At 54.6% G+C, this 14,007-nt stretch overlaps 1 protein-coding gene across 1 annotated transcript; it reads right to left on the bottom strand.

The window, feature by feature from the left end:
• Positions 1-1,345: 1,345 nt before the first annotated feature.
• On the bottom strand, positions 1,346-7,087 carry Fhl3 (four and a half LIM domains 3). The gene is made up of 6 exons (XM_048350942.1): positions 6,413-7,087; positions 4,100-4,275; positions 3,818-3,992; positions 2,529-2,698; positions 2,253-2,439; positions 1,346-2,150 (listed from the first exon to the last, which is right to left on the bottom strand). Exons 2-6 carry the CDS (start codon positions 4,253-4,255, stop codon positions 2,005-2,007), a joined length of 834 nt encoding a protein of 277 aa, XP_048206899.1. The 5' UTR covers positions 4,256-4,275; positions 6,413-7,087; the 3' UTR covers positions 1,346-2,004.
• Positions 7,088-14,007: the final 6,920 nt, after the last annotated feature.

Below are 14,007 nucleotides of genomic sequence, written 5' to 3' on the forward strand. Positions count from 1 at the left end.
GCCCACTGCACTAGTGTCCCGGATGCCTGTTCATCTTACCCTCCAATCCATTCATTATTCATGCACTGCCAGGGTGATCTTCTCAAACCCTGTCTTCTCTCCGGACTCTGCTTTTAACTATCTGCACGGGCTACTTTGCCCACAGGGTGAGGTCTGTTTAACTTGGCATCTGGCTTCTCAGGAGCTGGGCTCTGCCATGCCATTTTTGTCTCTTGGCCACTTCCTTTAAATGCAATGTCTCCCTGCTTCCCCACAGCTCTTCTTTCCAGGCCGGGGGTGGGGGGGTGGGGGCGCTTTGACCAGCTGTTTTTCTATGCTGGGACTGCTCTTCCTCAACAAGGATTTTATTGAACCTGTAGAAAGTGCTGGGAGCTGAGCAGGAGGTGTGGGCAAGGCCAGGGGGGTTGGAGATCGCAGACCTCAGGCCGACCGGAGACAGACCCTGAACTGACAAAGCACGTGCGTCGAGGCGTTTGGCAAGATCTGTCCACCATGTCCATGGACCCGAAGTCGAGGCCTTGCCCTGGGCCCCGGAGGGATTCGAATCGCAGATGCACCGGTGACACCACCGATGACTTCACCCCGGCGGCTCCGTGGCGGGCGGTGCCCGTCGCGGTTTCCACCCCGTGAAGGGGGGCGGGGGGAACCCCGGGTCTCCGCCCTGGGGGCAGGGTCTGCCCCTCCCTCCCTCCCGCCCCAGCCCCAGGCCGCGGGGGGGCCCCAGCAGCACGCAAACCCGCACCCACAGCCAGCCGGCGCAGGGGGTGGGGTGGGTGGCGGGGATCCGGGGCGCCCCGCCCCATCGCCCCACTCGGGAAGGCAGCTCCCCCCCCACTCATCTCCGCCCCCGCCTGGAATCACGGGGGGCGGGGCCGCGGCCCATTCATGCCGGGAATCGGATCCAGATGTTCCCGCGGCGCGTGCGGCCGCATCCTTGCCTTTTTTGGCAAAAAAAACCCCGTGTGTGCGGCGGGCGAGCGGATCCCGTCCTCCCCACCCCCACCCCCCACTAATCCTCGGGAAGTGGGTGGTGGTGGTTAAAAGGCTGCGGGGTCTGCCTGGCTGGGGAATCCGGGCGCCGGCGGCACCGAGGGGGGACCGGGGCGGAGCACCCCACTGTCTCCTGGCTATGGTCCGGGACCTCCCTTCCCTACTGGGAGCTGGAGCCCTCTGCCAGCAGGGGGTTGGCAGGCCAAGCCAGGGACAGCCCGGTAGCTGCAAAGGGGGATTCCCCCTTCATGGGGGATGTGGGGGGGAGGCTTTCCACTCCACGGGCCCGCCCCACAGAGGTCCGCAAAGGAAAGCTTTGTCACCCTCCGGAGAGACCAACACACAGAGGCCTGGACCTCCTCACACTGCTTTATTGCAGAATCTGGAACGGGGTGAGCTAACCCCCACCCCTCTCTTGCCCATCTCTGGGCTAGATGGAGCTGAAATAAAATGAGAAGGTGGATGTGAGCTGGGCAGCCCCCCCCACACCTTAGGGCCTTCTAACCCGTGGGGCCCTCCTCCCTCCCTCCCTCCCTCCCCGCACCCACTGCTCTGGGGGTGGAGATGGGATGCAGGCAGGGTGGAATCAAAAACGCAGGTGGCCTTTGAGGACTTCTCAGACACGGATAGGAAACTTAAGGTGGAAGCAGAGAAGTCTAGATTGAAGGGTGCCTGGGTCCTGGAGTCTAGATTTGGTGAGCTGGGGATCTAAGAGCCCTCGTTTGGTGAGGGAGCTTGGTCTGGGAATTCAGACTCTAGAGGACAGGACTCAGTTCTGGAATCCAGATTTGGGATAGTGCGGCATGAATCCAAAAGAGCCTGTTTGGGGGTCCTGGGTCAGTGAGTACCAGTTGGGGTGTGATGGAATAGGGGAGACAATCTTGAAGCTCAGGAGAAGCCTCATTCTGGGGAGGGGCTGGGTCCCAGAGATGGTTCAGGAAAGGAGCCAGAGTCCTGGAGTCCTGGAGCCCTGGTTTGGGAAAGCCCAGGCCAGGAAGCCCTGGCTCAGGGCCCTCACTGGCTGCAGCCCTGGCACAGCACTTGGTCTCCATCCGGCACAAAGCCTTGGCCCACCAGGGAGGTAGAGCAACGGGCGCAGCAGAAGCAGCTGTGGTGCCAGTGCCGGTCTTCAAAGGACACGTACTTGCCGCCACCGAGTCCTGAAGAGAGGTTAGTGCTGCAGGTCTGGGGTGACTTCTACCCCACAGCGGTACCCACTACCACACCCAGCCCTTGCCTGCGCCCTCCTCCACCTGGCCCACCTGTGATAGGGCTCTTGCAGCTGCTGCACTTGGGTGCAAAGAGTTCTCCAAAACAGGCCACGCAGTAGGGATCCTCATCCCGAGAGGTGAACTGCTGTCCTGCCAGGGGCGTCTGGCACCCGGTGCAGACCAGGCATTCTCGATGCCAGGGCTGATCACGGTAAGTCACTCCCCCCTGGGTCAGCGTCTGCAGAGGTAGCACCTGTCAGCAGGGGGAGTGGGCATTCCCATCCCACACAGCAGGCCTTACCCCTTGCCCGCTGGCCCAGCCCCCACCTTGCTGCAGCGGGCACAGCGAGGAGCAAACTTGTTCTCATAGCAGGGCACGCAGTAGTGAGCACCCTTGTCGGGCACAAAGGAGCGGGAGCCCAGCGGCTGCTCACAGCCACTGCACAGGAAGCAGTGTTCATGCCACGTCTGGCCTCCGTATTCCAGCTTCCGGGACCCTGTGGGGAACAGGAGTCCCACTTAGAGGTGGTGTCTCAGCTCCCGAGAGCCACTCTCTGCTAACCACCCCCTGCCCTGCCATCCTTACAGTTTCTGTAGCCTGAGCAGGTTGTGTTCACACACATGCAGCAAAACTCCTACCATATATGCTGCACATGCTAGGCTTCCCTCCCCCCCCCAAACACTGGACACTGTTCAACACATGTTAGGCCTTCTCTGTATGTCTGATAAGATGATCTTAACATCCTCCATGTAATCGGCATGTTGATTCTGTACATGCTAAGCCATTATAAACAGAAATGAGGTACACACACACACACACACACAATCCCATATATACCACACAAGCAAGTCTCTTCTACAGTAAATACTACAAATGTCCCAAGCATGGCATGGTATGTGTAGAACCTATTATGTGTTTGTGTGTGCATACGTGTGTGTGTGTGTGTGTGTGTGTGTGTGTGCGCGCCAGTACTGGGGTTTGAAGTCAGGGTCTGGGCACTGTCCCTTAGTTTTTTCACTCAAGGCTAGAAGTGCTTTACTACTTGAGTCACAGCTCCACTTCTGAATTTTTGCTGGTTAATTGGAGTCTCATGAACTTTCTTGCCTTGGCTGGCTTTAAATCAGGATCCTCAGATCTTAGCCTCCTGAGTAGCGAGGACAGGCATGAGCCACTGGTGCCAGGCTTCATGTTATGCTTCCTCCATGTTTTTGACAGGTCACTCTCCACCCACGCTAAGTCCTCACATGTCTGTCAGGCAAGCATGCGGGTCTCTACCTATGCTTGGTTTAACTTTTTCTCCCACAAAGTTCCAGTGCACCAAGCACAAGTCTCAGCACACCCTGAAGTTCCTTGATGCGTGAAGGTTCATGTACCACACACACATGCCTCGCTAAGTGGGTACCAGTTTTTGCACCTGCCCAGCTTTCGTGTGCAGATCAGATATCCCACTCCCTGATGCTCTCCAGAAGTCACAGGCGTGCCAGAAACATGCTGTGTATGCAAGCATGTGTGTGCATGCCGTGCGTGCTACTCATGCTGTGCCTCTATGTATGTACCAGGCACATGCAAAGGCCCTACAGAGCATGCCACCCTGGATGAGCCCCCTGGGACATACCAGGCATGACGGTCTCTCCGCAGGCAGAGCACTGTGAGGAGAAGGCGCTGCAGTAGCAGTCATTGCAGAGCAACTCACTCTCCTGGCAAGTGAAGGGCTCATCGGCCAGTGAGCGCTGGCAGCGGCAGCAGCGGAAACAGCCCTCGTGGAAGTGGCGGTCCTCATAGAACAGCTCCTGTGGGGACATGGTAGGGATACTGGCACCCAGGAGAGGTGGACCCATCCTCTGCCTCCTCCTGCCAGGGTCCACCCTCTTTCTGCCCTGTCTTGTCTGGGTCTTACCCTGGAGTCATGCCCGATAAGCTGCTGGCACTCAGCACAGGTGTTAGCAAAGGTGTCATCATAACAGGGCACACAGTAGGGGCCGCTGTCTGTCTGGATGTACTTGCGGCCAAACAGGGACTCGCAGCATTTTGCACAGTCGAATGTCTCGCTCATTGTGGCAATGTGAGTGAGCCCTGTTAGGAGTAGAAAGTGGGGGTGGGGTCATCCAGAATGGCTCTAACTTATCTATCCCATGGCAAAGAGCTCTTTGCATTAAAAAAAACAAAAGAAAAAAAGAAGAGCAAGAAAGCCAGGTGTGAATGGCTCACACTTGTAATCCTAGCTACTGAAATCAGAGTACTATGGTTTGAAGCCAGCCTCGGCAGAAATATCCCTAAGACTCTTATGTCCGACTAACCAGCAAAAAGCTGGAAGTAGAGGTGTGTGGATAGAGCACTAGAGTGTGTGTGCGTGTGTGTGTGCGTGCACGCGCATCAGTCCAGGGGCTTGAACTCAAGGCCCAGGTGCTGTCCCTAAAGGCTAGCATTCTACCACTTGAGCCACAGCTCCACTTCCAGCTTTTTTTTTGCTAGTTTATTGGAGATAAAAGTCTCACCGTCTTTCCTGTCTGGGCTGGCTTTGAACCAGGATCCCCAGATCTCAGCCTCCTGAGTAGCTAGGATATACAGGCGTGAGCCACCAGTGCCCAGGGAGAGCATTAGCTTTGAGTGAAAAAACCTAAGGGATAGTATCCAGGCCCTGAATTCAAGCCCCAGTACAGGCATAAAAACAAACAAACAAACAAACAAACGAATGCAAGAAGAAACCAGGCACAAGAAATGTCCAGTAAGCCAGATGGCAGCAGGTGCAGCCAGGGAAGCTTCTGGAAATCCAAGAGTCCTACATAGCTATTTCTGTAAAAAACAGTGGAAAATGGTCAGGGGGAAAAATCAGGAAGCAGGGTTGTTTTCTTATCTTGGCCTTGGCAGATCTGTGGGGGGGGGGCGGGGGAAGGGGAAGGGGCTTTTCCTGGGTCAGTGACTCATTTCCTGCCCAGCCTGAGCTTAATCTTTACTGTCCCTACTGTCCCAGGATAGCAGGGACAGGAAGCCCCCTACTCTACCTCAGATGGACAGCCCTCTCACCTTCTCCTGACCCCCCAAGGGTAGAAAGGAACCTTTACTTAGAGCTCTGAACTAAGAAGTTAAGAGAATGAGAAGGGGCAGTGCAGGGCCCATCCTGATCCAGGAAATGGTGGAATGCTAAAGATGCTGGACTGGTGAAGCATGGAGGGTGGTGTCAGAAGTCGGGCCTCCCCTCCCGGGAGGATCAGCTAAGCGAGAGGAATTTGAGACATTCTGCCTAGGTTTAGGCAGGAAGGAAATCCTGCAAGCTGGACACAGCTAAGTGTCCCCAGCTGGACCCTGTGCCTTCATCCCCTTCCACCCTTGCTGTGTCTCTTGTCACACCAGCCTGGGCAGCCTTGGCTGCAAACATCTGCTGCAGCTGTGCTGGCACAGAGGGCCCGATGTCAGATTTTGCCAGCAAGAGGGAGAAGAAGGGAAAACGAGATGCCAGGGGAAGCAGAGAGGAAGTGGAGACAAGAGCAGTGTGTCATCCCCCCCCCCCCCCCACCTCCTGCCAGGCATCTTTCCCGGCTGCATCTCAAAGTCTTCAGGACCCTTCTCTCCTCTGGGTCATATTTCCCTGCCTCTGGAGACATAGCCTTTGCCCACCTTTCCTGATCCTGGGTGTCTGAGATGGAGAGTGAAGTGTGGAAGAGCATGAGGCACTGGAGACCCATCTTCCCCCATCAGGCCCCCTTCTTCGGTAGGGAGTAGGCCATAGGGGAGTCCCGAGAGCGATTGCCACAGACACCCAGCCCCCCACCAAACCTCAGACACTTTCCATTTTCTCAGGAACAAAGCATGTTTGTGGGATGAGGTCATCCACACAGCTGCCTGTGGAACAGGAGCATGAGGAACAGGGGTGTGCGTGTGTATGTGTGTGGAAAGTGGGGTTCTCAGTTGCTTCTAGAGCCCAATGCCAGTCTCTGGCTCCAAAATCCGAGCTCCCAGGCTCTGGTTTCCTCCACCATGAAGCCTGCTCTCTGAGAACTGGGTGGTGAAGAGGAACCCTGAGGACCCATAGGAAGGAGATGTTCTCACAGCTGTACTATGGGCCTGGGGAAGTTAAGGGGAAGTACAAAGGAACCCACCAACCCCCTTTCCCTCCCTAGTAGATTCCTTGGACTAGCAGTCCCCAGAGCCTGCCCTGGCTCAAGTTGAAGGAAAAAGCCCTCCTCAGCCACCCCCAACGGGAAATTCTCACCAACAGCGTTGCTTTGGCTTGGAGTTCAGACTTCAGGCGCCAACAGATGCCCTAAGCCTTCAGGCGCCAACAGATGCCCTAAGCCTGGAGAGCCTGAATCTTTGGGGCTTATGAGTTTGAAATCTCCCTTCTGCACAGTGGGAGAACATCCAGTTAACACTCTGGAACATGCAGTGACCACAGCTGGGGTCTTCAAAGCAGGAACTTCTAGGGTAAGGTCTAGGCTGTAGGGTGGAGAGCACCCTCCCTGACACTAGGCCTAAGTTTCCTCTGGCCCAGTATCTGAGGATCGCCCGGGCTGTCAGCCACTGGGCAGCAGGGGGCCGTGCTGATGGAGTACAGCCATGTTCCCTGGGTCTTTCCCTCCCAGGCTTGGCCAGCAGAAGCAGCAGCAGCCACCTTCCCAGGCCCAGGCTAGCCCTGGATCCGCCCTCTGGGAGTCTGGGCTCTGAGACTGGTTACCCCAAATAGGGCATGGGTGGGGCTTCTGCTTCCTTCCCAGAATCCCCCAATCCCTTCATCCATCCAGCTGGATTCAGCTGAGGGCAGTAAAGGGCACCATCAAGCCCACCTGTCTCTGCCTGTCCCTGTCCCTCCCCCCTGCCCCTGGCAAGGCTGTAGGACTGCAGGGGTAAGGACAGTCTTGTGTTCCTTTCAGGTTGATTAGGGCAGGGTTTACAGGCAATGGCTGGGATCTGCCAGACAACGGCTTGGGCATTCCCTGCACCTACCAACACACACACACACACACACACACACACACACACACACACACACACACCCCTACACCTGGACCTAGACACGACATACCATCCCTCTGCCTCCCCAGTAATCCTCCTGGAGCTCAGAATAGCCACTTAACTGTATAGTGACATGGTGTGTATAAGCTTGCTCAAGCTGTGAAATATAAACTTCAGTTGGCATCCTGTGACCTTGGACAAGTCACAAGCCCTGAGCCCAATAGTCCATCTAATTAAGCGAGATGACAGTATCTCCTACCTCCTAGAGTGGTTGTCAGGCTTAAATGTGAGAATCCTTGCAAGGCACCCAGCAGATAACAACTCCTCAGGAAATTGTAGCCATCTGTATTTTCTCTATGAGCTCCTTTCTGGAGTCTGACTGTAGGTCTCCAGCAGGCCTCGATCAGGGAGCTGTCCTGGGATGTGTGCTGGGCATTCTCAGACTAGGCCTAGAGGGAACAGTGGAGGTCCGAGGCCCATGTGTCTAGTGGAGAAGAATACTGGGACCAGTGGTGACTCCAGCCCAGTTAGCCTGACTCTAGTGGGCACAGCTGTAAGAGGTCTCACACAGGTACACAGGTGTACACACCTGTTCACTGCACTGCCCTCACAAAGTACATTCCCACTATCATCTCATCATCAGATCTCACAAAAGGCAAGCAAGAGCACAAAGAGGCCAGAGACAGGGCAGAGACATGGCCAAGGTTGCTCAGGTATCAGATGAGGTCTCCTCTCCCTAGAGATGCTTCAGTGGTGGTGGAGGGAGTATTCAGCTTTTCAGTGGAGGCAGACAGGAGAGACACCAGAGCCCAGCTTTCCTCCTGCCAGTCCTGTGATTGGAAGACACCCAGGAGCCTTCCCAATTACCCATGCCAACTACTCAACCCTTTTGTCTACCCCCACCACCACACACACGGTACACACACTAAGAGGGCCCAGGCCAGGCCCTACAGCTGTGAGTCAGAATCACAGCAGACCCCTCCCCCAACTCCTAGGAGTTGACAGACTTAAGGAGAGAAATAGAAGTCCTCCTCCATCACCCCCCCCCACTACCAGGCATTAACCCCAAACTCTGCTCTTCCTCTCCCTCCCCCACAAGGCTTGGAAGTCCAAGCAGTTTAGGGGAAAAGGGGTGGGGAGCAGATTTGGCAGCTGCTCTAGGGATAGAGGAACAGTTCATTCACCCTGGGTCCCCCAGGGCTGAAGCAACTCTTCCAAGATTTGAGTTTAAAAATAAGCTAGGGCTGTATTGGTGGTTGAGTTTTGTGCATGGGGCTCCTTGTTGATCTCTCTTACAGTCTCAGGCCCTCTGCTTTCTGGATGATTGTAAGAGTCCTGACTCCCCATAGCTTTGTAAACGACCCCCTCCCCACCCCGTCTTCAGGCCTGGTTCTCTCTTGGAAGTTTATCTCTGAGCTCTACCCAGTTTCCACTCAGCGTTTCTTCGGCACACTTGGGCTGCCGTCTTTAAGTCCGGGTCTGTTTGAATCTCTAAAGAGCTTCTTCCTCCACTCTGGAGACCGCCATCTCTCTATCCCATGTCTAGGTCTCAGTGTCCCAAAAGGACTGAACGTCTTGTTTCCACCACTCCCTCTTTATCTGTCTCCGCATCCAGGTCTTGATCTCACAGCATCTCGGCCTGGCCTGGCAGGGCGGGAGTATCTGTCTCAAGCAAGGTCTCTCAGGCCTGAGGCGGATTTAGCACGAGGCTAAGGAAGCTCCAGCCTCAGGGCCCTTCGAGGCCCCGGGAAGGGCCCGGCTATGTGTTCTCAGGGAGCACACCCTTCGCTTTTTCTCCAAATGCTCCACAAAACCCGGTTCCATCCCTCGCCTTGGGTCTCCTAGCTCAGCAACTCTGTCCGTCTAGCTCGGGTCCCTGTTTGAATGGTCTCTGGCAGCCTCCTGTCGATGGTGTGTGTCCCTGTCTGCCTCGGTCTCTCCCCTCGACAGGCTTTCTAGAAGCCTCAGTTTCTCCAACCCTCCGATTTTAAACTTGATCCACCCCCTCTCCCGCCCAACTCTCGCAGCGGCTCCCGCCCCGCCGGGCGGCCGGGGCAGGGCGCGCTCCTGGGCTCCGCGTGTCCCGGGAGCCCGCGGTGGGACTGGGTGGGGGCGGACTGCCCACGGGTGGGGCCTCTGCACCCCGCGGCCGCGGCGCGGCGCCGGTCCTGGGGCTGGAAGCTGGGTCGGGCCGGGGGTCGGGGGCCTCTCACCTCGAAGCGGGCGCGGGATCGGGGCGCGCGCGGCGCGGGCGGGCCAGGCAGCCGGGTCCCTCGGCGGCTCCTACCTGCGGGGGCCGGGACCGGGGCCGAGCGGGGCGGCGCGAGCCGCGGCCAAGGCACCGGCTACCTCGGGCGGCGCGGGCGAGTGGGCGCGCGGCCCCGAGGCTCCGAGGAAGTGAGCGCGGGCCCGCCCCGCCCCCCGGGCCCCCGCCCCCCCAGCCCCTCCCCGCTGGCCGGCAGCCCGCCCCCGCCGTCCCCCTCGGGCTCGGCCCGACCTGGCTCCCCCACCTTCCCGGCTGCCGGCGCCCCGGCCCCCGGCGGCCTCCCTCTCCCCAAGCCCCAGCCGGGGACCCCCCCGAATGCCATCCCCCAGGGGCGCAGGCAGCACCCGGAGGGACAGGATCGCTTTGGGGACCTGGAGTCCTCACGCGCTCGGGGCCCCTCCCTCCCACCTCCAGCTTATCCCCGAGTGGGTGCCCGAGAAGGGTTTTTTGTGTTTTTGGTTTTTTTTTTTTTTTAATTTTACTTTCATGGCCCTGGGGACCAAATGGGTGAAGAGAGGACCCCCTCACCCTGCAACACGCACCACCTAGGACCTGACCTTGAAAGGGCTTTATTCGGTAACTGAGTGACAATAAATAGCCGGGATAACCACCTTCCCACCTCTGGGTGCATCCTGGCACGGAGGGGGTCCTGCCTCTGTCTCCGAAGGGCAGGCCTGGGACAGTTGGGACCTTTCTTGGCTCAGGGAGACCCTACAGTCCCTAGCCTTTCTCCGGAGGGGTGTGAGGAGTGTGAGCGGCTGGGGCGCTGCAGGGCGCCGGAGAAGGGAAGGAACCCTCTGTAATTTCTGACCCTCTGGCTTGTCAGCGTGCCTGCGAGAGATGACTGGCGCCTGCCAGGGACATAAGGCCCCTCCAGGTCTTTGAGGCCACCCCCCCTGGGATCCTCAGGCTTGTCACTAGGAATAAATAGCTTCAGTCTGGAAGGGTGGGGGAGGATAGGAGGAGGCTCTGCTGTTCTGTTTGCAAAACAAGACAACAAACTAACCCTGGAAACCACCTCAGCATCTAGGGGAGATGCACATACCCGTGAAGGCTCCCCTGCACACCAAGACCCTAAGCTCTCAACGCAGGGACCTTGGGGGCGCTGAGGCTCCCGAAGACCCGCCCCTCTGTATCTGTTCTCTAGGTCCCAAGTAAGCCTCCAGACCTGGTTTCCTTTCTAAACGAATTGCTTATTATTGTTGATGCCTAAACTGTAAGTGGCATGAGGGCACGGATTTGGGTTGTTTATTTTTTTTTTTCATTCCTGGGACTTGAACTCAGGGCCTGAGCGCTGTCCCTGGCTTCTTTTTGCTCAAGGCTAGCACTCTACATCTTGAGCCACAGCACCACTTCTGGCCTTTTTCTATATATGTGGTGCCAAGGAATGGAACCCAGGGCTTCATGCATATGAGGCAAAGACTCTTGCCACTAGGCCATATTCCCAGCCGTCCTGTTTTTTTTAACACTGCATTGCCATTGGGAGCACAGCCAATGGCTGGCATGTAAATAATGTCAGATGAATGAATGAATGACACTATTTCAACATGGATCCCTACTTCCCCAGTTAGGACCATAGGCATCTGCTATGGAGTTCAGCGGGTATAGGCAGTCTGTGGGTGGACTTTTCTCTGGGATTTTTTATTTTATTTTTTTGCTAGTCCTGGGGCTTGAACTCAGGGCCTGAGCACTGTCCCTGGCTCTTTTTTGCTCAAGGCTAGCACGCTACCACTTGAGCCACTTCTGGCTTTTTCTGTTTATGTGGTGCTGAGGAATCGAACCCGGGGCTTCACACATGCTAGGCAAGCACTCTACCACTAAACCACCTTCCCAGCCCCTCTCTGGGATTTTGTCTTGCACTCACAGGAGACCCAGCCATGGGTGGTTCTGGAAAGACTCCTTCTGTTTGGAGCAGATGTTTTGCAGTAAGGAGAGGGCAAAGATGGGGAGTCATCAAAAAGGGATGGGTTATAAGAGCAATAAAGGTGCTGGATGAAAGGCAGAGTATTGGGATCTCTGTTCTTCATTCATACCTTGAATCTCTGCTGAACAGCCTAATGAGAGCCTGTATTTCCTGAGCTCTTACTTTGTACCAGCCTCTAAACACTTGATAAACATTAATGCATTTAATTAACTATTTATATGCATACACTCACACACACACATTTAGAGATGAGAGAAAATGGTGGTGGTGGGGATTAACAGATTAATTCGCCAAAGTCACACAGCTAATAATGGAAAAGTTAGTCAAACCCAGAGTGGCATCTGTCAAAGCCCTTTCTGGCAATGTGGAGTTTATTAGGCTCTATCATCTATAGTCCTTTCACCTCTGCAGGGCTCTTTCTCCTCATCTGTTAAGTGGTTGACTCTGTCTCCTGTCACTATGCTAAGAGCCAGGGCACACAATAGGTCTTCAGTATGTGGGAACTCGGTCTCTTTCAGGATCAAGTGTTTATAAAGTCCTGCTGCTTAAACTTGGAATCTAGAGGTCACAGAAAGTTAGACCTCTGGCTCAGTCAGCCATGGGGAGAGAGGCTGGCCTGGGGCAGGGGGACTTATGACCTTTCCCCTCTCTATTTCCACCTCCCCAGTGGGCTCACATTTCCCTGCTCACTATATTTCCATTGGCCTAGGAAGATGTGCCCCAGGGAGTTCAAGGATCAGCCACATGGACTCCCTGTTCCTGTCCCCAATCTGTCCTCTCCCCCTCCCTAGGAAACAGGTGTGTCTGAGCAAGAGTTGGAAGCAGGGCCTGGGTGCTGGATAGTGAGCCTTTGGTAAGTGGTATCTGGTTGTCTTTTCTTTGCCCAGGACAACACACTCTTCCCTATCTCATGCTCAGAGTCCCTCAGCCTATCCTCTCATCTTGCAAGAATTTTCAAAAGCAAGCCTTGGTCAGTGCTGACAGGCCTCGCATGGTTTGCTCTGTGTGCTGAGTCACTCTCTGGTGTCTGCAAACCACAAGCCCGCCTTCCTCCTGTGAGCAAATATCCTTTCTTCCTTGGTGTATTGCTCGCCCTTACCACTGCAATACCTAGAGCCCTTGGAGATCTCAAGGCTTAGCCGATATCCTCTTTCAAATTGCCCAGATACATGTAGATATTGAAATTAATTATTTTCATAGAGCATGGGAGAGAGGAACACAGAGAGAACATGGTTAAATGCTGACTTTGCAGGGTACCATGCTTACTCATAGCCTCCTTCAGTCTTTACAAAAACCATGTGAGGTGGTTTACAGAGAAGATGGGGAAGGACATAAGGCCTGAGCCTTTTGACAATATGGCTTTAACCAATAAGTCAACAGGTGATAGTTGTGCAATTTCAATTTCAATCTGGGGCTGACTCTAGAGTCTCCCACCTGCAGTGCAGAGATGGCTTCTTCTGCCTTTCTTGGTCAATACTTATTCAGAGGAAGTGGCTAAGACTTCAGACCAGTGCCTAGGGCTGCCACCTGAATTGTCTGATGGCTTTGCCTGCTGGCTGAGTTTCTTAACTGATATGAGGCTAGAAAGGTGGACCCAGACTAGATGACGAAGGGGCTTGTCTTCAAATGGCAGGTGACAAACGGGATGGAGTTTTGTTAATGCATGTGGTATCCATGCCTTCATTGGGCAAGAATTTAGTGTAGGAGTAGGAGCAACTTGTCACACAGCATATTTCATCTGTTTTCACCTCTTCATGCCCACTGGCCCCCTGGAGTTGGCATTTCTGGAGACTCTGAAAAGAGGATTTCCCCAGGCCTTTTCAGCTGGAGAAGTAAGTACTGTTGGGAGAAATGGATGCAATTACAGAACTTGCTGACAGTCACGTAGTGGAAAGGAAACAAAATGCCTCAGGATGTTTTGTTGTGTCTAGCACTTGTACTCTCCTGTCTGTCTGTCTGTCTGACTCTGTCAACTTGAGGCAGGGCTAAAAATGATAAAAGAAATGATAGTTGGTGTCAGTGGCTCACGCCTGAAATTCTAGCTACTCAGGAGGCTGATGTCTAAGGATCCTGGTTCATGGCCAGCACAGGCAGGAAAGTCCATGAGACTCTTTTCTCCAGTTAACCATAAGAAAGTTAAAAGTGGAGCTGTAGCTCAGGTGGTAGAATTCCAGCTTTGAGCAAAAAAAAATCTAAGCGACAAGGCCTAGACTTTGAGTTTAAACCCCAGTACTGGCACAAAAAAACACTAAACACAACCATGATACCTTCATTTGTATTGTGAACTTGTTATCAGGTTGAGTTAAGCAGGTCAAACATATTTCATTCAACTTTCACAACAATCTTGTGGTTATAGTATTATGCTGTTTTGCAGATGAGGAGTTTGATGTTCAGCAAAGCTAACTTTTCTTTGGCTAGTATCAGGATCAGAATAATACTCCATGATTCAGTCTTAACCCTTACATAGTATGTTGACACACATTTTGCCAGCCAGCCTACCAGCCATTCCCTCCGGGGTATGAGTGACTCAGAACTTTGAAACTACTGCCATTAGGTGATTCTCTTCTGCCCTGCCTATAGACACGATTCTTTAATTTTGTGCTCTCGACAGCCCTATGAGGCACAACGTGCATGCTATTATTATCTGCCTTTTATGGGTTAGAAA

This window comes from Perognathus longimembris, chromosome 7 (genome assembly GCF_023159225.1).
Source record: "Perognathus longimembris pacificus isolate PPM17 chromosome 7, ASM2315922v1, whole genome shotgun sequence".
Classification (NCBI taxonomy): domain Eukaryota; kingdom Metazoa; phylum Chordata; class Mammalia; order Rodentia; family Heteromyidae; genus Perognathus; species Perognathus longimembris.

Coding starts and splice junctions, on each gene's coding strand:
- Fhl3 (XM_048350942.1), bottom strand. CDS start 4,255: ATGAGCGAGACATTCGACTGTGCAAAATGCTGCGAGTCCCTGTTTGGC. Junction 2,699..3,817: donor CGGAGAGACCGTCATGCCTG/GTATGTCCCAGG, acceptor TGTTCCCCACAG/GGTCCCGGAAGCTGGAATAC. Junction 2,151..2,252: donor CTGCAAGAGCCCTATCACAG/GTGGGCCAGGTG, acceptor ACCTCTCTTCAG/GACTCGGTGGCGGCAAGTAC.